Genomic DNA, 23550 nt, shown 5'->3' with positions numbered 1-23550 from the left:
GGCACTGGTCCAAGCCAGACAGAAGCTGAAGGATCGCTCCCAATATTTACCAGCAGACATTTATTTCAGTGCTAAAAGAGCGAATAGCTTCAAGGCACAGTGTGCACCTGGGAGTGGGTCATGCTAGGAGTTACAGCATGACGCTGTAATGGAGACTGAAATCTGATCCTCCACAGACAGCACTGGAGAGAAAAACGTTTGGGGTTTGATGTCGGAGCAGTAAGAATATGGATGCAGAGAGGGAGCACTTCTAGAGGGAAACAAATAGCAAGAGCCGAGAAATAAAAATGCAACGGGAAGATAGGAAATAATCGTGAACACGCAGCTATCCTCAAAAGCAGACAGGGATATAAAATATGCCCTGCACCTGCTAACTCCTCCCAGGCAGAGGGCTGGACGTGGCAGGCTGCACTGCATGAGGCATTTTCTTTCAGCCCTAATTCTGCCCGCTCTGGGATTACAGCATCAGCACCCAAACCTCGGCGTGCGGCGGCTCCGGGAGAAAGTGAAGGGGGAGCTTCCCCACGGGGTGCCGAAACCCGTCCTCGGGTGGGGGGGGGAAAAAACAACAGCAGGGCCACTGGAGGAAGGCCAAGGGCATCCTTCAGGACACCTGGGCAGGGGGGCAGCGGGGGGGGGGGATAGATCTTTTTGCCCCGTCTCGGTGGTATTGCCGGGGCGGGGAGAGAGAGGAAAGGGGGAAGCGCTGAATAATTGAGGAGCTGCAGCGCCCTCCTCCATCCATCCCTCCCTCCTCCTCCATCCCTCCCTCCTCCCTCCATCCCTCCCTCCTCCCTCCATCCCTCCTCCATCCCTCCTCCATCCCTCCCTCCGCCCTGCGTGCGCTTTGCCGGGAGCCGGAGCCGCCGGTGCCCAGCGCCCCCCCCGCCGCCTGCAGCAGCGCAGCCGCCCCCGCCGGCCCCCGGAGCCTCCGGTGAGTGCCCAAAAGGCCTGGGGGGGGGGACAGGGACAGGGGATGGAGAGTGCCGGGGAGGGAAAGAGGGAAGAGGCACTGCGCTGCCCCTCGCTGGGGGGGGCTCCTCTTGCGGTCCCGGCTCCTCCGCAGAGCCCCCGAGGTGCGGAGCGCTCCCGGAGAGGCTGGGGCATCACCGAGCCGGGGGGGGCTGATGGTATGGGGCTGGTGGGGAAGGGTGGGAAAAGAAAGGGAGAGAAGGGGTGAACCCCCCCCGGGGTGGTCCGGGGGGATGCGGAGCCCCGGGGCCAGGCGTGGGGACCGGGCGCTGTCCCCGGTGCTGGAGCCCCGGCGGCAGAAGTGGCTCCGAGTCGGGGCCCGCTGCTGGAGTTGGGCATCCTCGGTACCCCAGCCCCCCCCCCGTCACTGCTTGTCCATGGCACAGGGGGGTTTGGGGGCGCCCGACAGCCCCCGTTGGGTGCGCTTGTGCAGCGCCTCATGGAGCAGCCCCATCGCCTTTCTGGGAGTCGCTTCCCTGCTTGGGCTCCGTGGCCTATTAAATGCTACTTTAGAGAGATCGACTCGGTGCCTTCCCGTGACAGCCCCTAATATAGGGCTCCGAAACCAGCACGGGCTCTGGGGAGGGCTGGGAAGCAGCTTTACTCCTGCCAGCCCCAGAGAAGACTCTCAGCTCAAAAGGGCCGCCTCTGATTTAATCTAGCATATTAACTAATTAATCCTCCCAGCGCCCCTAAGTAGTAGGTAAGTACATTTTAGCATGCCAAGGCGTTTGTTTAATTGCCCAAAAAGCTGTCATGAGATTGAAAGTCTGATTGCTACAGATATTTACATAGACTCCTTTTATCGGCACACACAAGGCATATGACTTACCGTAGTTGAACAACACGTTGTAAACAAACAAAAAAAACCGAACAAGCCAAAAGCAATACCAGAGTGAGCAGTTACCTAGATTAAACCAACTAATTGGCTGTTCTTAAAACATTAAGCTCCGTGGGGAATCCGTGCTGCGTGACAGCAGGGAAGTAAGGGGTTCTTGGGGGGATCCGAGGCCCGAGCGCTGGTCCCCATTTTCATCTGTCGAAGGTGTTACACTTTGCCAACAAAACAGAGACTGATGAGGGGTAAATGATGCAGATGAAGCAGCCTGGGTCCACTCAAAGTAAAGTCAAATGTACAGTAAATATCTGAGAAGATAGAAAGGAGGCAATGTGTACAATATGTATTGATTTAGTTGAAGTTAAAAAAAAAAAAAAAAAAAAAGTATAAGCAGTTGAGGAGAACTGAGGCCAAAAAGGCCTCGTAAAGCTGCTGTTCAGCAAGGAGAGATATGACAAGGAAAATTTACCTCTGCCTTTGGCAATTGAGACTGCTAGGATGCAGTAGACATTAACAAAAATGACATTAAAATTTGAGTTCAAAAAAAGGAAGAAAAGCCAAAGCTTGAAAGGGCTGGAGAAAAGACCTTATAATGGAAGAACTCCAGCACCTGGTCAATTCAATTCATTAAAAAAGAGGGTGGGAGGTGACTTGATTCACAAATCTAAGAGCCTTTACAGAAAGAAATTACCAGGCACTGAGTTACTTCTCCATCTGTCAAAGAAAGGCATGGCATGAATTAGTGCTGAGATGCTAAAGCCAAAACATTCTGATTTAAGTGAGGGCTCACATTTTTGAACAGTGGAGGGCTGATGACCTGATGAAGGAGCTATCAGAAAACCTGCTGGACTCTCCATCTGTTTATGTCAAGACTTGACGTTCTCCCAAATGATGCAACTTAGCCAAAGCAAGTCATTTGGCTCCCTGCAGGATTAATTGCATGGAAGCTAATGGCTAATTCAGACAAAATGAACTCGGTGGACTTAATGGTGCCTTTGATCCCTCATTCTCCTGGTCAGGCAGAGGGGCGTACAGCTCTGCTCCCAGGTGCCCCAGCCTCCCCTCTCGGCAAGCACAATATTCCCAGGGGGAGTTTTGGCCATGTACTGAGAGCAGAACAAATGAGTGACCAACTTGAATTTTGAACACCCCAATTTATTTATTTTTTTTTCAACTTGCCTCATTAATTAACTCTCCCTAAAGAGAATCCCTTTCTTTGTGCGCTTTGCAGTGAAGTGAAACAATTTACAACATAAATCATTTTCCTTGGGGATTCAGTCATGACTGCTAAGTGAAGACATAACTTAGCCTTCTCTAGATATTTTTTTTTTAAGATCATGTGAAAATGATGAAAATTCATTGTTTATGAAATTGCAGAGTCTCAGATGGGATCGTATCAACAAGGATCCTAGTCCAAAATATTTTAAAGAGTATATGTATAGCTTCTTTTTTGAAGCACAAGACAGTCTGCTCAGTTCTGAGATCATTTACATATAATAAGATTTCATCCATCTTCCCTTGAAGGCATCAGGAGATTTTCTAAAAAAATTCAGTGAGAATAGGACCACCTTTCACTGAGTAGATTATCTTTCCTGTGAAGACCTGTAGCTTTCAAACGTGGGATGGCATGAGCTTATAGAGATGTAAATACAGACCCAGGCTCTTCATGGAAAAAAATGGTTATGATGGTAACAGGGTAGTCTGTACGAGGATTTGCTTAGTCCCCCAGATTTCTTAGCCCCCAAATAGTTAAAACTTTGTCTTCAGAGCACCTAAGTTATTAAGACCCTCATAATGTGTATGTTGAAGCAGCATGTTGTTGTTTGGCTCTCTCTATAAAGTATAATGACATGGTTGGGCCCAAACCTGTAATTTTTGTGAGAGACAGTAGATCTAGGGTGCAAAAGGGTCCTGTCAAGAAATATAGGAAGCATTTTAAGCTGATTCCTACAGATGAAATCCTGGCCAGAGTATTGCCTCAGCCCAGGGTGGCTGCTGAAGTCATTAAACCACCCACTATGTAATTGGAGCAGATTCCAGCTTAGATCCGTGAGCCACAGAAACTCATCACTTTTTTTTTTTTTTTTTTTTTTTTCTATTTGAAAGCAATGAGATGTAGCAAAGTTATGGTTGTCTGCTGGAAACTGCCTTCAAGTACTGAACAATTTTTCTTCTTGTATACGTCTCCTGTGGCTCATCAGATAGCAGCCCTAGACTCCACGGTCATTGTCACGGGGCTCAGCCAGGGCTGGGTGCTCCAGCTGGTGCTGAGGCTGCCACCACAGCCGATCCCTTGCTGTCACCTCACTGGAACGTCCCTAGGAGAAAACTATTCTTTCCTTGCAATAAAACTGTCAGAGAGAAGCCCAGGCACTTAGGAAACAAAAACAGTGGGGTGGAGCCACACCACACGTGATTCTATTGTTTCTGTTCCTCTGCATGATGGCCGTATCAATAATTCACTGAACAACATCACACAATAAATTGAATCTACCTGGCAGGTGAACAAACAGAGAGCAGGTTTTTCAAATGCTGCATCATAATTTTGGGAGTACGGAGTTAGAGGGGCAAGCAGTTTGCTGCTTATAGGGAGAGGGATTATTGCTGGAAGAGTTCCTGCTGTTATGCCACAAGTGTCTACAGGGGGATGTGTGTCGAAACTTTATGTAAACAATAAAAAAAAAAGCTGGATCCACAATAAACAGGGTTTGGGTGCTGGCCCTCAGTAGCCACCAACTCTTGCTGCCCACACTTGTCAGTGACTGGGATGTAAGTCGGTGCTTTGATCAGCTCCTCCCGTGGGTCCTCATCTCCCCTGGTACTGTCTGGGTCTTTCTTGGCAAAGTCCTTCAGCACACGCTTAAACCTGAGGCTGGAGCCACCCCCGGGTGTTTAGAGGCTGCTTGCACATCTGGGCACGTTCCACCGGCAGCAGCTTGATTAAATCTTTGCTTTAAGCATGTGCCCAAGAGCATTATTGAACCAGGTCTTAATGACCACAGCAATAATATTTCAGCAGCTCCGTTCAATTCAGTTTTAAGGGAGGCTGAGACAAAGTACGCGGTTAGCTAGCAGGGCTTCAATGGCAACCAAATTTTAAGCTAGACATAACCATGTTTGCTCGTGTTGATTCCCTTGCTACTCAAGGACATCTCCAGGCAGTTTGTTTGCCTTACTCAGGAGCACTATAGCACCCTAATTTTTGAGCTATTAGCATTTTTAAGAACACATCCTTCTTCATTTAATTCTGCTCCACAAGAAGCATCCTGTATGCTGATGTGGTCTTAGTTGCACATTCATAACTCACTTGTTGGGAAATGTCAAAAAGCACTCATGCTACAGCACAAGGAATTACTCACACCACACACTGCTGAGGTGTTGCAGTGCGTTTGCCTGGCTTATGATGATAAATGACTAAACACGGAAAATCTCTTATAAATCATCTTCTTTGATCAACTTGTGTTCACATTACTCATGTAATCAGGTCTGTTGAAATGCAGGAGGATTACTCATGTAAGGCAGGGATTTTTTGTCCTAGCGAATAATAATAATAAGCAGCCAAATGTGTAATAGAAGCAGCAGGAGCTGCTATTCACTTCCTTAGATGTGCGTTGAATCTACCTCACACTTCTGTTGAGGAATTTAGTGACACGGGCTGCAACCACCCAAATTGCCCTGCAAGCTCTCGGCTGCCTTTTCCATATGGAAAAAGCCTGCTGATTTGCATCTCCTACTGCTGCTGCTGCTTCTGGAGGCTTCAGGAGGCTCTGGACTGAAGAATGCCTCTTCCCAGCTCCTTCTGGGGAATGTATTTCTCTGAGAACCTCTCCTGCATTAATTAGCTAATAGACAAAATCATGGAAACAGGGCAGTGAGGCATAATCAATTACACTTGTATAACTGCTGATAGAACACGATAACTAATTAATGAGACCCTGTGCACATACAAAAGAGAAACGCATTTGAAAGCCAGCAGGAGCTGCGCCATGCGTGTAAGCCTGATGTGTTTACAGCGCAGAAGACCAGAGTCCTGCTAATTTATTTCATGGAAGGGCTTTGCAGAGAGCCACAAAAACTGGTGGTGGGAGTCGGGAGGAAAAACTAGTTTCATAGTGGGGAATAAAGGAATCTCTATAAAAAGAGCAATCTTTAAAATAGAAGTAGACTTAAAAACAGTGGATTTTCAGATCCCGCATATCATATACAGATCATTATTTTTTTCTGGTTTGGACAACAAACCTTAGAGTTACATCAGTACTTTACTGAAAAATGTAATTTGTATTTTTGCCACCGAAATTCAAAACGATATCCTGAAATGAAATAAGTTGTCATGATGATGCATCAGCCAGACTTTGCAACAGTAAAAATCCATTTTGTTTAGAGAGGCTCACACATTAATAAGTAACTCGCTCTGTGAATTATGTCAAATGAAGAAAGCTCTCATGGCTGGCCTGGAGCAAACCGTAATGACTTTCATTCTATGGCACAAAAGTATGGATCTGCAGAGGAAGAAAAAGAAAGTGTAACCAAGTAATTACAGCGGCTTCCTCCTGCATGTTATTAAAGCAAAGACATTTTTAAAATGAATGTTGTTCTGTCTGGTAACCCCGGTCTAAGCAATTCACTGATAGAAAGGCAGCCCTGGTCCTCTATGGCAGTGGGATGCGTTACAGAAAGCGTGTGCCTCACCCAAGCAGTAATTACTGAAAATATAACCCAGGAGAAACCATGGAGCTGCAAACACAAGGCAATATTGCTGTGGCACTGAGACCAGGCTGCTCGCTATGGTCCCCAAAAGGTGCCCACACAGCTGTTGTGAGCGGCTGTGGTCAGAACCAGAGGTTGCAAAGCACGTGCTGGTGTTGGAGACGGGTGCCTCTGGTCCTGGGTGCCCCCTCCGCAGAGCTTTAGGACCTGAATTTTGGAGGGCGGCATGTCAGTCCCCATGGGACAGCCTCAGGCTGTGCCCCCCAGCCCGCTTCAGGGGGCTCATTTCTCCGACTGTCCCATGGCTCTGATGGGGGAGGCCGTATCTGAGAACCTCGAGCTTTTGGGCTTTGAATGCGAAGTCAGGCAGCTGTGGCAAACGGGGGTTTAAACGTGCACGGCAGCGTGGGCGTCCTTTTGCAGATCACCCTGCAACATTGCTTTCAACAAGGTCTGGCTAGAGGAGCATCAGTCGTTTTTAGTGTGGTTTCTCTGCAGCTTCCTTAGAAAACCTGACTGAATTAACCACTCGTGCACTTCTGGAAGGGAGCTGCTTTCTGCTTTTACTGAGGGAGAAACAAATTTAGTTATTTCATGTGGTCTCATCGTGCTCATAGAGGGAGCCTGCCAGCGTAGTTCCAAGAAGTTCCTGGTTCCCCATCTTCTGCTCAGCTCACCCATCTACTGATTTGTCATTTCCCTGCATTAGCAGCATCATTATGTTTTTTAAGGCTTTTACTTTGCCATCTCAAGACAACAATGACAAACTAGACCTTTTTAGAAATGTGCAAATTGATTATACCTCTTTCTCCATAATTCTCTCTCTCTCTCTCTTTTTTTTTTTTTTCCCTCCTGTTGGTTAAATAGCTTTTTGCAAACACAAATGGAGCCCTTCATGCATATTGCATTACTTACAGCACTGCATCACAGATGGCTGTGTCTGCCATCAGCGTCCTGCTCTCGGTCCTACACCGCTCTGCACCATGCAGAGTCACTGCTACCTGGACAAAAAGGGTGGAAAAATGCAAAACCAGAATGCTGGCATAGGTGCCTAAATATCTAATTAGCTAATTAGCTTTGGAAGTGGCTGCAAGCCATGAAGGAGGCCATTCTAGTTTGACTCTTTCTTGTATTGGAGACAGGAATACAAAGTTTAAGGACTCCTGAATGTGCTCTGGATGTGTGGCACCCTTGCCTTATGCCTTTGGCCAAGTTAAATAACTCCCCTTTTATTATGTTTACTTCTCAAAAGAAGATAATGGGCTTTGGCCATCTTGCAGCAACATTAACATTGGTAAAGCACCTAAAATAACACAGATGAAAGCAGCACAGAAAAATGTGGTTTGACCCCTCCAATTCCATTTTGCTCTGAAGACACACAGAAAAAAAAAAGGAAAAAAAAAAAAGGAAAAAAAATGAACCTGCTTTTTAGTAGATACAACACAAATTTGCACTTAAACCTAAAATACATCGCTATTTTTATTTAGCGAGAATTTTAGTTTTAAATAACCACAGCTCCACTTGAATTTCTCAAATAGAGGTAAAAAACGGAGAGAGTAAAAAAACAAAACAAAACAAAACACAAATTATCTGCAAAGGCAGAGGGTAGATGCTGAAGCTGGACGATGTGAGTGGTGGCAGGGAGCAGCCCGAGCGCTTGGCTCCGTGCCGGGCTCTCCTGGTCATGGCAGGGGGCTGCAGGCAGCGGCAGCACCAGTTGTGGCAGGGGCAGCCTGGCTGGGGCCTGAGGCTGTAAAAACAAGCGCACGAAACTCCAAATCTGACTGTGCTGGAGATGAAAACAGCAGCGTGACGAGCAGCCCGGCAGACGCATCCCTCTGGTCCGCGGCCGCCCGACACTGACGTCATTTCTCTGCCCGCTGTAGGGGCTGAAATGGGAATGAGCATCTCGTGTCTGCTCCCACCACTCCGCCTCACAGATACCAGCCTGGTAATTAAAAGGAAAACAACAAAGGGGGCAGGGAAGCGAGGCTAGCAAGGCTTTTTCTCTCTCACTTTCTCTTCTCCTGCATCTCGGGTTGCAGCGGTTTGCTGCCAGCCTCCTGCGCTGCCGTCCCTGCGGGTGATGTTGCAGCACGCAGCCCCTGCATGGGGTGGGCAGGGGGCCGAGGGCAAGAACGCTGTCATCGGAGGGGGCATCGGGGTGCTCCTGACTCTCTCCAGACTTCTTTCCCCGTCTCACCGAGCACTAGGGCACCTCCAAGCCCAGGGTGATGAGGTAACTTTGCTCTGGCTCTGACATTCATCTTAATGAGTGCCCCCGACTGCCTCCCCATCGATACGCCAACAGGAGCTCTGGTTTCTAATTTATCACCATCGACGTTCTGCTCCTTGTATTCCCGGCATTATTTAGCAGAGGACCTTGCTTAGGGACCCTCTGGCGACCCCCTGGGCAGAGGGGATTAATTAACACAAGGGTGAGATGAGGCACCCTGAGGGATGAGCTGGGGGTGATGAGGACGGCAGCTTTAGGTCAGGAAAACTTCGGGGCCGAACCAGAGGCTTTGAAGGATGCACGCCTGTAAACTGCAAGGCCTCTCCTTCCGACTTGATTGCTGTTTTAGTTAATTTGCCCTAATGAAGAAGAGTGTTGTGGTACAAACAGTGGTTGCTAACAAGCGCGCGGTGGCAGCAGTGTGAGCAGAGCCAGGCCGGCCCTCGCTGCTGCACCAGCGCTGCTGCAGCCTCCCCTCGGCCTCCCCTCAGCCTCCGTGTGTGTAACGAGGAGAGCAGACAGCAGCCACAAGGAAAAACGCTCTCTCCTCCTGGCTGTGGATTTAAACCGGTCTCTCAAGGCTTCAAAATTTGCATAGTCGTGGAATGGATGAATCGCAGAGCAGCGTCTGCGCATCAACCTCGCCAAAAAGCTCTCCCTGGCTGCCGGCTGCTTCGCTGTCTTTTGAGGTGTCAGCGGAACAGGGCAGAAAATGAGTTGTCCCTGTCCCAGGTAACCCTTAAGTAAACCTTGTCTATCCATGAGATGTTTTATGGCTGCAGGTGAGGCAAGAGTCTGTTCCCAAGCTACCGAGCAGCAATATGCCGATCTCGCTTAAACACCTGGAATAGTTTCCAATAATCGCTTTAATCGAATGTAGCTGCAATTATGAAGTGATTTCATTTCAGCTGATTTTGAGGCTTTTCACCTGGTGGTTCAAGAGGGCCTGTATGTGCCATGGTCTCAGCCTGGGCTTGTCCAGCAACCCCAGCCAGAAAAGGATGTCTGTTTTTTTTCCGTTCAAATTTCAGGAGGAAATTGCACAGAGATTAGGGCGTCTGGGTTGCAGCAGTTCAAAAAACAAAAACTTTTGCCCAATTCCCTGGCTAATTGAGGTCCATTTGGTGCAAACCTAAGCATAGTGACCTGAGTCCTTCTAACTCAAATAGGAGCATCCATAAAGACATACTAAGGAAAACAAATAAATAAAGGATGGGACACAGTCAAGTGAAGTGCAACAACACCTCTTTGCCAGCCTATACTTTAGAGATGCTGTGTGACAGCTGTGGAGAAAAAAGGATGAATTTGAGGTGGAGATCACTTTGGTTAGAGGAGTTTATTGCTCCATGGCTAAAATACAGCCCCAGAGGTGCCAGCATACGGCCCTGAAGCAGCCATATCCAGTTTTTATTTTCATCCCAAAGGTGCACATTTGATCAAGAGTGGTATCTATCTTTTGTTATTATTATTCTTAGATTGAACATGGATGGTAACTCAAAGTAAGAATCAGCACAATTTGAACTGTGATCAACCAAAACATGAAACGAATGCTGTGCTTTATTTAATAAACTCCAGCAAGACAAGGCTGCCAGGTAGACACAGTGTAATTTGTTTTGGATGTAAAGATGGAAAAAATAATTGTTTTGTCTCTGAGGTAATAATAATAAAAACAGATTTCTGCATTAACAGGAAGGAAACTGTCAGGCTACAATTCATCTTAAATAAACTATTTTTCCTTTTTCCTTGTTTTAGTATGCAGAGATTGTCAATTCTGATTATTTTGCTCAAAGTCAAGAAGTCATCACATGTCACTGGGAAGTCATTTCTGCTTGCCTGAGAACTATGCAGTTTGTTAAAAAACAAGAGAAAGAGAGGGCAGAGAAAGGGCAGTGTCTGAACAGTGCTTGAGAATATGACTGAAGATGAAAAAGCACAAGATAATTCGTGATTTAGAAGACGATCTTATGATTTGGAAGGCATAATGGCCATTTAGAGCAGATGGGCTCAGGCAGCATAATGCTGAAGTATTAAAAGATGACTGCAGCAGCCATGGTGCTGCTGAGCTTCTCTCTGGGCTTCATTCAGCTCTGCAAGACCCCAAAGCTTCTTGCTGCTGCTCCAAAAGCCCATCTCTTCTCTTCACAAAGCTCCTCCGGGGCTGAAGCCCAGTCAGCAAGCAGCTCAGGGCTCCACGTTGTTCTGTCCCAATGTGGCACAACCCCTCTTCCTTCACTATTTCATCTAAAAACCACATTATGAGGGCCTTTTCTCTCTCTTGCAGCCGGGACATAGAGCAGGAGGAACCAGGGTGCTGGGATGTGGCCGCAGCCCTGAGCGTGGATCCGTCCAGGAGCTCCTCCAGCCGCAGCCATGAGCGGCCTGGTCTCGCGCCTGGACCCGCGGCGGGTGCCCTGGGGGGCCGCAGGCCATGCCCTGCGCACCCGTGTCCTGCGCACCAAGCCCGTGGAGTCGATGCTGGAGGGCACGGGGACGGCCGCCGGCCAAGGAGCCCGTCTGGCCAAAGTCCTCACCACCCTGGACCTCATCTCCCTCGGTGTCGGCAGCTGCGTGGGCACCGGCATGTACGTGGTGTCCGGCCTGGTGGCCAAGGAGATGGCGGGGCCTGGGGTCATCGTTTCCTTCATCATCGCCGCCGTCGCCTCCATTTTGTCAGGTGAGCGGTGAGGGCGGGTGTTGTGCGTGGGGCACTGCCCTGAGCACCTGATGGGGCTCCAGGGGGACGGAGGCTCCTTCACGTGCTGCCACGGGCCAGCTGGGTCTCATCACAGCCTGCAATGACCCACTGATGGCTTCCTGTGGGTTGTATCCTGTGCTTAATGCTCCTAAAGCCACCAGGGAGAGCTTTGCTGCGTGTGGTCAGGGCAGAGCATGGCCACGGCACGGGGATGGAGCTTGTGGGAGCCCTGCCTCGATGGGAGGGATGTCAGCGGCTTGTGCAGCACCGGGGCCACCTTCCCTTGTTGTGGACGTTACTGGCGGTTAAACAACCCCTCAGATAGTTTTGGAGCTGATTTTGTTGGCTCCTATTCACTCAGGATCACTCTTTGAGTTTCCAAAAAGACAAACAAACAGAGCAATCTGCGGAGAGGGAGGAATTATATCTTTTAGTGAAAAGTCAGTGAATTCCATCGCCTCCTGTGACCCCAGCTGAGCATATGGCCCGAGCTGCAGTTTCCACATGAAGCCAGTCCTGCTGGCGTTTGTCCTTTCCAGATCAGCGCTAACGCGATGATGTGATGTCCCCGCTCTCCCTGCTAGCAGGGCTCTGCCTGCTGTGTCAGTCTGGCGTCCTGCTTTTTCCTGAGCAGGAAACCCTGAGTCAGTGGCAGAGGACTTGAGCACCAGACGGGAATGACCCAGCTCTGCTTTTCAAGACTGTCGTGCTTTCATCATTCCCCGCCGCCCATTTCGTGGTTCAAACCAAGTGCAAGCAGAGCAACCCGGTGAGCCTGGGCAGGTCTCCTCTGAGCAAACACACCGCCCTCCAAAACGGGGCTTTTTCCCCCAAGCCGTGGGTCCTGCCCCGCGACAGGGTGCTCCTGCTGCCCCCTCAGCCCACGGCTCTGCCGCTCCCGGCTCCGCTTTCATCTCCCCTTGCTTGTGTAGCCCTGGGAACGTGTTTTCCCAAGGATGCGGTGTTTTCATAGTCTCCTTGGCTGCTTCATCACTGGCGCTGCTGTTGTTTGTAACAGCAGCGTGTTTTTGGCAAGTGAAACCCAGCAAGGGCTCGGAGACGGAGTCCGGAGCTTCCCGGCGGTGCTGCGAGGCCCCAGTTCCACGAAGAGTTGGGGATCATTTTTGTGAACGGGAGTGCCACTGAATTTGATGCTGTTACTCGAGGCAGCATTTGCAGGCTGTTTGCACAATTGCTGTTTTTGTGTGGTTTTCTTGGAGGCCAGTTTCCCACAGGGACCAAATGCAGCTCCTCACGCTGGAAGGGTTTGGGCTCTGCCCTTGCATCCCTTTGCTCTCTCACAGGTACAGGACAGGTTTGTTACAGCTCTACCCATGGATTCACGTTTAATTTCACAGTTTTATTATCACCATTACACTACAGATAAAGCAGGGATTACTGAGATAAAATCTGCTCCCTAATAAATGACTGTATTATCTTCTTTTTTAAGCAGTACACAGTGAGGGAAGTGCTGTGAACCCCTCTTCTGCTGGAGGACCTGTAGCATCACAAAGTGGTTTGATTAATGCCGGCTGGCATGGTCAGTGGCAGTGGGACGGGAGGCAGAGCTTGCATCTTGTATCCCCTGGGCTGGTACCACATGCTGTGATAAAAATTAGTTTATTTTCTTAATGTATGCTGATACCTAATGCAGATATAGCCAACATGTTGCGGTACCCAATGCACAGAGAAAGATTACCCTTCTATTTTGGGATCCTTGTAGTGTAATTGAAGACTCAAACATTTTATACATATTAATGTCTCTGCTTTGCTGCTATCACTCTGCATCAATAACAATCCTCTTTAGGCCTTATCTTGTCATTGGCTAAAAGTAGAGCTGCCACCAAGAAAGATTATATGATTTTAAGGCCTTCAGAGAAAGAAACCAGATACTTGTCCCCATCAGAGCACCTGTTTCATAAATCATTCAGGCCTGCAGTTATCTGTGAATGCCTTACCTTTGCACAGTGCATGCATTTTTAATCAGCTTTGAATAATGACTGCGTGGGGAGGGTTGATCGGTACATCTTGTTGCTCCTGCAGTTGGGCCAGCCTTACAGAAATCAGCTTTTGAAGAGTTGCATTGAAAAGCACAGCCAGCATCGTGTGTGTAAGCTAAAGAGAGAATGGAATGTACAAAGCCCCTATAACAGGACAAGAAACACACCCAAATTAAGCTCAGGGATCCAATAATTTTGTGTCTGTGCCATGTAATAAGCGCACTTACAGCAAAAGCAGCAAGCTCACAAACTTTTTATAAATTATTCATGCCTCTTTATCTACTGAACTGATTGCAAACTTGAAGCAATTATTATCTTCAGAACAGAGAACGGTGGTTGAGACAGAACTCAGTAATTAGTACGTGTTTACACAATGACAATAACATCCCGACGCCGTTAAGGCGTGTGACACTGCTGAGCAGGGAGGCAGGGCAGCAAAACTGAGCTGGGGTCACAGGGATGGGGACAGGCAGTGTGCCCTCCCAGGAGTTTGGTGAGTACTAAAGTCCACCAAAATCTTCTCCCAGACTGTTCCAGTTAAATACCCTGCACTACTCTGAAGATGCTCATAGTCCATCCTCCAGCAGGTCTCACTGCAGCCCCACTCTCCTGCAAGCCCCAGGGCTACGGTAGCTCCTGCAGCTTCAAGTGCTGGGATCTTGTTGGTATATTTGCACCACAGATAATACATACGAAGGAACCATTGTTGGGAAAAAATCTCAGGAAAAAATGGCAAAAAAAATCATTGTACAGTGCCACTATGGGATGAGGAGGCAGAGAAGTCTGTCACCAGTGTGGCTACTGTATGAAAACAGGGCCACCAGGGTAATACCAGCAGCAGCAGCACCAGTTCTGCTCCCTGGTGATGAATTTCCCCCAAAATCACGGTGTGCCTGTAAGGGGCTGCAGCTGGCTGTGCCAGGGGGGCACGCAGCAGTGAGCTCTTGCTGCAGGGAGGGCTGTGGGTGAAAAGACAAAGCCCTCCCCAGAGCACTGCAGACACTGATTCAACAGCGTGAAAATGAGGCACGGACCTGTGAGAGGGCTCTTCTGCAACAGGCTGTAAATGTTTGGGTGGTTTGAACTGTGTCCTCAAAAAATATCCACTGTAACTTAATTTTAATGGGAAATGGGATGCTTTGGAAGCCCAGAGACTGGGGAGGGGGAGTCACCATGGTCCGCTGCCATGTCCTTGGGCTCTGATGCCAACTGCAGCCCTGGATACCTCCTGGCACCTCAGGCACATGGGTCTCTTTCCTTTTCCCCATCACGTTTCCCTTATGTTACTTCATTATTTTTTTTCTAAACAGGCGTTTGCTACGCTGAGTTCGGTGTGCGGGTCCCCAAGACCACGGGCTCTGCCTACACCTACAGCTACGTGACGGTGGGCGAATTCGTAGCGTTCTTCATCGGCTGGAACCTCATCCTGGAGTACCTGATCGGCACGGCCGCGGGTGCCAGTGCCCTCAGCAGCATGTTCGACTCACTGGCCAACCACACCATCAGCCGATGGATGATCAGCAGCGTCGGGACGTTGAACGGGCTGGGTGAGAACCAGGCCGGAGGCACACACGTCTTGCTGTGCTTCTTCCATTAATTAGGGCCCCAAAAGTAATTGGAAGCACGTCAGAAGTCAGAGATATTAGGTTTCATTCATTATTTACCATCTGTCTGCCTCTGGTACTTTGCCTTTGCATCTGGTTCACGGGCTGGGTTTTGGGGGCCAGAGATACGTGATCCCAGTGCTTTGAGCCTCTTTGAACCGAGCCAGCATTTAGCAGAATAAACACCCAGAAAAATTAGTCCTATGTCAGAGGCTAATGAGCACATTTCCCAGGGCAAGGACTCAGCTTGGTCCTGTTGAAGCACACACGGAGCCTCTTAGGAAGTGCCTGTTGAACTGACCTGTTGAAGCTCGGTGCTGTGATGGTCCCATGCGACCAGTAACTGTCCACAGCTCCTACCAGTAACAACAGCTAGCTGTCCCATAACCCTGTCACAAAAAAAATAATCTTTGATTGTTTTTTTTTTTAATTAATTTTAATTAGCAGATAGACATGTTGCAAACTGGGATCTGATAATTTGTTTGCTGCCCTTTCCAGACTCCTAACTGTGTGTGGAGGCTTCAGGATTTCTCAGTTTAATAAAAGAGCTCTACTTCGCAGAGGTAGGGCCACCAGGAGACCACCTATGCAGTGAGATCAAGTTGTTCTGCAAAACCTCAGGGTCTGAAAATCATTTCTAAAGGCCCCCCCCTGATTTTCTGGAGTTGCTTTCTGCAGCTACAGACGAAGAGTTACACAGCTCTTTTCTCTTACCCAGGGAAAGGAGAGGAGTCTTACCCTGACCTTCTTGCTCTGGTCATCGCTGTCATTGTCACCATCATCGTGGCCATGGGAGTAAAGAACTCGGTGGGGCTGAACAACGTGCTCAACGTCATTAACCTGGCAGTCTGGATCTTCATCATGATTGCTGGACTCTTCTTCGTCAAAGCTGACAACTGGTCTGAAGGGCAATTCCTGCCATTTGGGTGGCCGGGGGTAAGTCCTGTGCATGCAGGTCGTGGGGCACATGGCACCTACGTCCACACCCTCAGCTTTGCTCACAGGGCACGGACCCTGCTTCCACCTCACTCCCCAGGCCTTGGCCCTGCTAAACCCACCTGCTCTTTGGTCAGAGACCTCCAGCTTCCAGCCCTGCAGGCTTGGAGCCCTCCTTGACCCACCTGACCCCAGGGATACTGCGATGTTTTGCTCGTGTCTCCTGCCATCTCTTAGAATTAACCCTGCTCTTCCCCCAAATTGCATGTGACAGTGTAGCCCAGGAAATGCCACTAATCCTCAGGCTCACTACAGCACGATGCGGTGGCCGATCAAGGAAGGGCGCTCAGGAGGAGCTAGCTCAGCCTCTGCGGAGGGGGAGATACTTACGTTGGCTGTTTTTCAACAACAATGTTCTTGAGCATTTGTTTTGAGCACTTCATAATGCCACCTGCCAGTGCTTATTTTATGGATGTTCCCTCAGAGCTTACTGAGAATTTGGACATATTTGGCTTTTTTAGCTTGCTTGCACTGGTTTTTATCCAAGGATGAACAGAGACTGAAAATATCTCAGCTGGCCCAAGCCCAAGATAATTTCTCAGATTTACACTGCTTGACTCCATTGGGGTTTTGTGCAGAAAAATAAGCAAGAAAGCAAAGTAAACCAAGAATTTCAATTACTGAAAGGGTCCCAGGCTGCCATGCAGTCCCTTCACTGCCCTTCGATAAGTCAGTATTTGTCCACCAGAGCATGGCTGTGAGGAGATGAGCACTGAGGCCCATTTGAGAGCAGCAGTCAGATTTACCTTTGGACTGTGCTTGGCTTTGTGTGCCATACAATCAGAACCAAAAAAAAGAAAACAGAGAATAGCTGTTTTGCTCTAATTCAACCTACCAAATATCTCCTGGCAAAAATACATAGGTTTAAAAAAATATACATCCAAAACAAAAACATCCAGCTAGCCAGGTGCGTGAAAGGGTTTTGGAACTGTAAAGTAGCTCTCTCCTTACAGCTACACAGTCCTTAGCCTGCTTCGTTTGTTTCCTATAAATGTCCTTGCTAATACTGTACATTAAAAAAAAAAAAAGATAATAAAAGAAAATAACTAAACAGTACAAATAATTCCTCATCCAAGTGTTCCAACCTGTCCGCAGCTTCCAAGCAAAGCAGAGGTTGTTTGGAGAGCAGCGCGCATCTGACTGTTCGTGCTCTGTTCTGCTTCCTCTGCTAGCAGATCTTGCTGCCCCATGAGACGTCTTGCTAAGAAAGAGCATGTCAACATGCTACAAATTCCTACTAATATAAAAGGATTTGGGTGGAATATTGGGAAATACTGCCAGGACATCACAGCAGATTTGGGCACTGCGCAGGCTCAAGTCTGTGGGGCACCATGAGTGGGCTGCAGGTGTTTCCAGTGACTCAGGAGGCACACTGAAATGCATTCCCTAGACCAGACCACTGGGTTATGGGTGCTCCCAGGGTCATTCCTCAAATGGGGACACCCGGCTGCACATACGCACCCTCCAAACCAGGCTCCTTCACTAAAGCACCTGGTTTGAGAAGAGACACCGTGCCTAATACTAGTTCCTGGTTTTCATAGAGGACCTCTGGGCTCCCAGAGATGGGCAGGACGTGGCAGATCCACAGCATGTTCAGTGCCCTCACACAGGCCTAACTCCACTGCCCAGTTCTTGCCGGATCAGCACAGGCAGGATGTGTGCAGAATGGTTTTGCCCAACCACTGGTTTTGCTCATGTCTTCCATGCAGGTGCTGAAGGGGGCCGCGACGTGTTTCTACGCCTTCATCGGCTTCGACATCATCGCCACCACGGGAGAAGAAGCAAAAAGTCCCAACACCTCCATCCCGTATGCCATCACGGCCTCACTCGTCGCATGTTTGACAGCATACGTGTCCGTAAGTACTAGCTATGTGTGCAGATATATATATATACACACATAGCAAGTCCCTGCTGGATACCTGCTCATAGTACCTGCTGAGCACCTTCTCAGCTCTTCTCCCCATGAGTTGGAGTGCCCGTTCAACCCTCAAACAAGGGTTCTTTCTTTGGTGGGATCTGAGACATCTGCTCCTCTCCTTCCCCAGGTGAGCATCATCCTCACGCTGATGGTGCCGTATGATGCCATCGACACCGAGTCCCCGCTGATGGAAATGTTTGTGGCCCGTGGCTTCTACGCGGCCAAGTTCATCGTTGCCATTGGGTCCGTGGCTGGGCTGACCGTCAGCCTGTTGGGCTCCCTCTTCCCGATGCCGAGAGTCATTTATGCCATGGCTGGAGATGGGCTGCTCTTCAGGTCAGTCACACCTGGACGGGTATTTATTTGTGGGACCTGGAGGGGAAGAGTGCTGGGGGGACAGGGGCTGTCCTGTGCCCTGTCAGCCTGGAGCTGGTGCTGCAGGGAGCACAGGAGCATGCACAGGCTCAGGGCTTGGGGAGCAGGGCATGTGCCAAACTAAAATCAGGAGAGGTCTACACAAAAGTTGCTCATTTGCTGTTGGTGCCTAGAGATTCATCTCACGCAAGGATGAGCATTTAATTCAAGAGTTTCTTGCAAAAGTGAGCAGCCTATTTTCCACAAGTATTCCCAATCCTTGGCTGTCTAGAACTCAAGCTCCAAAAAGAGCTGAAGTGATTGCAGCTCAGAGCCTGCCCCCATGCCTTCCCAGCCAGGTATGGGTTATTGTGACAGGGAGCCACAGCAGCATGCAATTTTAACCTTCTACAATTGTTTTCGTGCTCCAGGTTTTTGTCCCACGTCAGTTCCTACACAGAAACTCCGGTGGTGGCTTGCATCGTCTCCGGGTTCCTGGCGGCGCTGCTCTCCTTGCTGGTCAGCCTGCGGGACCTGATAGAAATGATGTCCATCGGCACGCTGCTCGCCTACACGCTGGTCTCCGTCTGCGTCCTGCTCCTCCGATACCAGCCCGAGAGCGACATCGACGGCTTCGTCAAATTCCTCTCGGAGGAGCACACCAAGAAGAAGGAGGGCATCCTGGCCGACTGCGAGAAGGAGGCCTGCTCCCCGGGGAGCGAAGGAGAAGAGTTCTCTGGCCCACCGACCAACACGTGCGGGGCAAAAAACCTGCCGTCGCTGGGGGACAACGAGATGCTCATCGGGAAATCCGATAAATCCGCCTACAGCGTGAATCACCCCAATTACGGCACGGTCGACATGACCTCGGGGATCGAGGCAGATGAGTCGGAGAACATCTACCTCATCAAGCTGAAGAAGCTGATCGGCCCTCGCTACTACACCATGCGGATCCACCTGGGGCTGCCGGGGAAGATGGATCGTCCCACGGCCGCCACCGGCCACACGGTCACCACCTGCGTGCTCCTGCTCTTCGTCCTGATGTTCATCTTCTGCTCCTTCATCATTTTCGGGGCTGACTACATCTCCGAGCAGAGCTGGTGGGCTGTCCTCCTCGTCGTGCTGATGGTCCTGCTCATCGTCGTGCTGGTGTTTGTGATCCTGCAGCAGCCAGAAAACCCCAAGAAGCTGCCCTACATGGCGCCTTGCCTCCCCTTCGTCCCCGCCTTCGCCATGCTGGTGAATATCTATCTCATGCTGAAGCTCTCCACGGTCACATGGATCCGATTTGCCGTCTGGTGTTTTGTGGGTGAGTCCCAGATTTGTTTATTTTATTTTGTTTATTTTTAACTGAGCCTGTTTTGAAAGGGTGTTAATAGCAACTTTGCCAATCAGCACTCATGCTGATGCCGTTCAGCTGGGGTACCCAGTCCTTTGCATTTGCCCCATGTAACACCTGAAGATCTTAGAAACCTCAGTTAATCAAGCCCCCAGACTACAGCTAACTGGAAAATTACACCTCCAGAAAAATGTCAGTTTGATGGAAGTAAACTGCTGCATGCAAAGGTGACTGTTTTGATGAGCGTTCTGATGCAAAGTAGGTGGGCTCTGGAAATTGCCTCCCAGGCAGGTTTCCTACAGAAATCTGCCTGCTTTCTTGCTGTTTCACCCACTTGAGCTCTTTCAGCAGCCCACACTCAAATCTCAGCATTGTGTTTCCAAAACCCAGAGCAGCCCAACCCCAACAGCCCTGGGAATGGCAGGGCGGTGGGACGGTGGGCTCCAGCTCCTGGGCTTGGTCTGAGCCCCTCACTTTGCGGCAGGGGGCTCTCAGGACATGCAGTGCTCTCTTGTGGACCTTTTTGGCCAAATTCAGGCCTCTTGGCAGGTAGCCAGCAGTCTGGCATATCCATAGCTTCCTTTGCTTTACATTTCAATTCACGTCCTCCAAAAATACAAGAGAAAAGGAGCGGCTCTCATAGCTTCTCCTGAAGGCTCCCACGTCTGGACTACAGAGAACTGAAGCAAGGAGGAAATATCAAAGCCAAGGGCTCTTTTGGGAGAAATAGTAGCCATAGGAGCACCCACTGAGGTTGGAGGCAGCTGCTGTCTCCCATAAGGGCAGGGATGGCCAGGTGATAACGTGAACAGACCTTGGACCTCCCTGTGGCATCTCTGAGAGTTTAGAGCAGCCTCAGGGTTCCCGTCCTTCAGGAGGAGGTTGCCACCCCCTTTTTTCCTCCATGTTGCCATTCCGCCTTTTGCTGCAGGAGGACAGGGAAGGCAGGCAGCCTCCTTCCTGTGGTCCCACAGCAAAGCTCCATCTCTGAGCATCCCCTGGCCCCAAGCCGAGCTGCTGGCAGTAGCTGCCACAAGCAGCCTTTGGGCTGGACACACTCAGTGCTTTTTTGGCCCTCCCAGGCAATAGGTGAAGCTGCAGAGCGAGGGAAAGCCCTTCCACCTGTCCCTTCCACTTCAAAGCATCGAGTTAATCCTCTGTGATTAATCCTTTCCCCTGTGGGCACATCCAGCACCTCTCCAGCTGTCAGCAGTGGCAGCGAGTCAATTAAGCCACACGGCTGACGCGTGAAGGACCCCGCCAGCCTTCCTGTAGGAAGCAGGAAGGTGAGATGAGGCAGGGCCAGAGGGATAATGTGAAAAGAGACTCCGGGAAGGGGAGGACAGGATTTTGGAGCTGTTTGGGTACCAGATGATCTGAGCCTGACCACCCTGGGGTACACAGTGCTGCGGGTACCACCAGGAGAGAGATTGAGAGCACAGAAAAAATCCAGAGGGAAAAGGATGGCCTGGAGGATGCCAGGAGGGAAACGCGGGCTTTCAGCATGCAGGAGGCTGGGGCAAGCCTGCCGGGAGCTGCTTACCCACCAAGGCTGCAGATGGCACAATCACATGGTGAAACAGCCGTCCCAGCTGATGTTTAAAGCACACAGCTCTCCGGTCACAGCCGAGAGCAGGACAACACACACTGCGTGGTTTCAAAGACCAGACATCCATGAAAACACGCACAAGCTTAACAATATAAAAGCATTTATTTAGGTTTGGCCCTCGCTGGCTGGAGCCAGCCTGGCGCTGGGCTGGTGGTGAGTGGGGCTAGACACTGGCATGGGCTCTGGGGGCAGGAGCAGCTTTATGGGGCCTGGGCTGGGAGAGGAACATGGGCATGGCATGGGGCCAGCCTCCCCTCCATCCTCTTGCTCTTTCCTGCCCCAGGTCTGCTCATTTACTTTGGCTACGGGATGTGGAACAGCACGCTGGAGATCAGCGCCCGCGAGGAGGCCCTGCACCAGAGCACCTACCAGCGCTACGACGTGGACGTCGACCCCTTCTCCGTGGACGACGGCTTCTCCTACGCCGCCGAGGGCGAGAGCTACCCGGGCTGGGGCCCCGCCGAGGACAAGGGCTTCTCGTACCAGCAAATGGCGGGAGCAAAGGAAAGCCATCGGACCGGTAGCAGATCGAAAAGCAAAGGCAGGCACAAACCGCCCTCGGAGGCGCTGATCGCTAACGACGAGCTGGACTACTCGCCCGAGTAGAGGGACGGGCAGGGGCACGCCGCGCCGCCCGGCCGGCCAGGAAGGGGCCCCGCGGCTCCCCTGCCCCATCCCGTCCCCCACCGCTGCCCCGTCACCTCTGGTCCTCGGGACACGCTCTGCGACCGCCGCCGACCCTCACCCAAGCCCACCCAAGGGTGTCCCGGGCCGTGCTCCGGGGAACGCGGGAGCCCCGGTGCCCAGCGAGCCCCGGGCGGTGCTGAGGGGAGATGTGCCAAAGCGGGAGGGCTCTGAGGGCTGGAAGGAGCCGCGCACGGGGACAAGATGGGGTTTTTCCCCGGGGAATATTCACACGATGTCCGCAGTGGTGTGAAGCTGCTCTTGCGTATTTGGCACTTTCTTAGCACGTGTGGTTTTCCTTTTTTTCCTTGAAGCGCCCAGCAGTGATGGCTTAGCCAGAGGGGCAGGCGGGTGGGAAGCAGAGATGGACAAGCCTGCTGGAGCTAAGGCGCTCAGTGCATGCAGCCGGGCTGCCCCTGTGTCCGTCCCCAGACCCCGAACCCAAAGGTCCCAAATACTGGGATTCACACTTAGTCCATGTCTTGCTCCTCTCGGGACAGCCTCTAACAAATCTTGAGATCCCCACGTCTGAGCTTGGTCCCGTTTCTGGTCGCACCGCGGGCTGTGACCCACTCCTGCCTTAGCCCACGTTGTGCAAGTGGTCATCGAGCCCCGCAGGCCGTGTCACCAAGGCTGGATGCTGTGCCCACCACTTGGTGTCTTTCACAAAATGCCCGACCCGTTGTTCCCTTCCCTAACAGCGCTGGGAACCTCTCAGTGCTCGTTCTGACCCTGTGCTTCAGGGCATGCCCATGGCCTGCGGCTGCTCCTGTCCCACAAAACAGAAGGAGGCGGTGGATCACGAGGCAGAGGTGCTCAGCAGCCAGACGTTTCTCACCATGAAACCCTCCGGTACAGCCAGAGCATGGCCCCATCCTGCTCCCGTCCCCCTGCAGTGCTGCCAGGAGAGGCTCTGGCCGTGGATACAGAAGTGTCCCACCTGCAGCTCCTGTCCCAGGTGGCTGCCAGTGACAGCCCTTTCCCAGCAGATAATAACCTCCACTTCTGGAGCTTGTAACCTGCAGCGTCCTGGCCAAACCACGGGAGGGCTTCAGAGTGGGAGCAAGGATTTGGTACAGGACCTGTAAGCTTTGCTCTGGCATCCCCTCCTGCTGCCCGCCCCTGCCAGGCTTCTGCAAGCAGAAACCCCAAGTGGCTCCCACCCAAAAGCTGTCGTGATGTGCGTACACTTCGCTAACCCGCTGGGGAAACTGCCCCGTGCTCAGTCCCTGGCCATGCTGAGCCCTCACGAAGGTCGCTGCTCTCCTCAAGGATGCCTTAGAGATGCCCAAGGAGGATGGCCCCTCGCAGGTCTGGCTTTATCTCAGCCAGGAGAACGGCTGATGCTAATTTCCTACCAGCTCTCCTACCAAACCATGTGGTGGTTGTCCTCATCCCTCTTCTGCACGGCATTTAGGCATCTGCCGGCCCGCAAACACATGCCCAAGCACCCCGTCGAGTCAAATCCTCTTGTTTCTTTTGCAGCCTTAATCTCCTGCTACGGATTTCCAGTACCAGTGTCTGTCCTCGTGTCTGCCTGGGTATCATTTGGCAAGGGCCTGATCCTTGCTCCTGGTGTCTGTAGGCACCGCTCCATC

General features: G+C 50.8%; 1 protein-coding gene across 1 annotated transcript; it reads left to right on the top strand.

Moving 5' to 3' along the window:
* Window positions 1–790: 790 nt before the first annotated feature.
* SLC7A14 (solute carrier family 7 member 14) lies at window positions 791–22751 on the top strand. The gene is made up of 8 exons (XM_068692126.1): window positions 791–934; window positions 11035–11427; window positions 14759–14995; window positions 15771–15988; window positions 17758–17904; window positions 18094–18302; window positions 18752–19629; window positions 21552–22751. The coding sequence occupies exons 2-8, from the start codon at window positions 11124–11126 to the stop codon at window positions 21872–21874; spliced, it is 2316 nt and encodes a 771-aa protein (XP_068548227.1). The 5' UTR covers window positions 791–934; window positions 11035–11123; the 3' UTR covers window positions 21875–22751.
* The last annotated feature ends 799 nt before the right edge of the window (window positions 22752–23550 follow it).

This window comes from Anas acuta, chromosome 9 (assembly GCF_963932015.1).
Source record: "Anas acuta chromosome 9, bAnaAcu1.1, whole genome shotgun sequence".
Classification (NCBI taxonomy): Eukaryota; Metazoa; Chordata; class Aves; order Anseriformes; family Anatidae; genus Anas; species Anas acuta.
This window is presented reverse-complemented; position numbering and strand designations above follow the sequence as displayed.

What these genes read in the sequence shown, in the direction of transcription:
- SLC7A14 (XM_068692126.1), top strand. Translation starts at nt 11,124, where the DNA reads ATGAGCGGCCTGGTCTCGCGCCTGGACCCGCGGCGGGTGCCCTGGGGG. An exon ending in TGCCATTTGGGTGGCCGGGG is followed by an intron (nt 15,989 to 17,757) that starts GTAAGTCCTGTG and finishes TCTTCCATGCAG; the next exon opens with GTGCTGAAGGGGGCCGCGAC. An exon ending in GTTTGACAGCATACGTGTCC is followed by an intron (nt 17,905 to 18,093) that starts GTAAGTACTAGC and finishes CTCCTTCCCCAG; the next exon opens with GTGAGCATCATCCTCACGCT.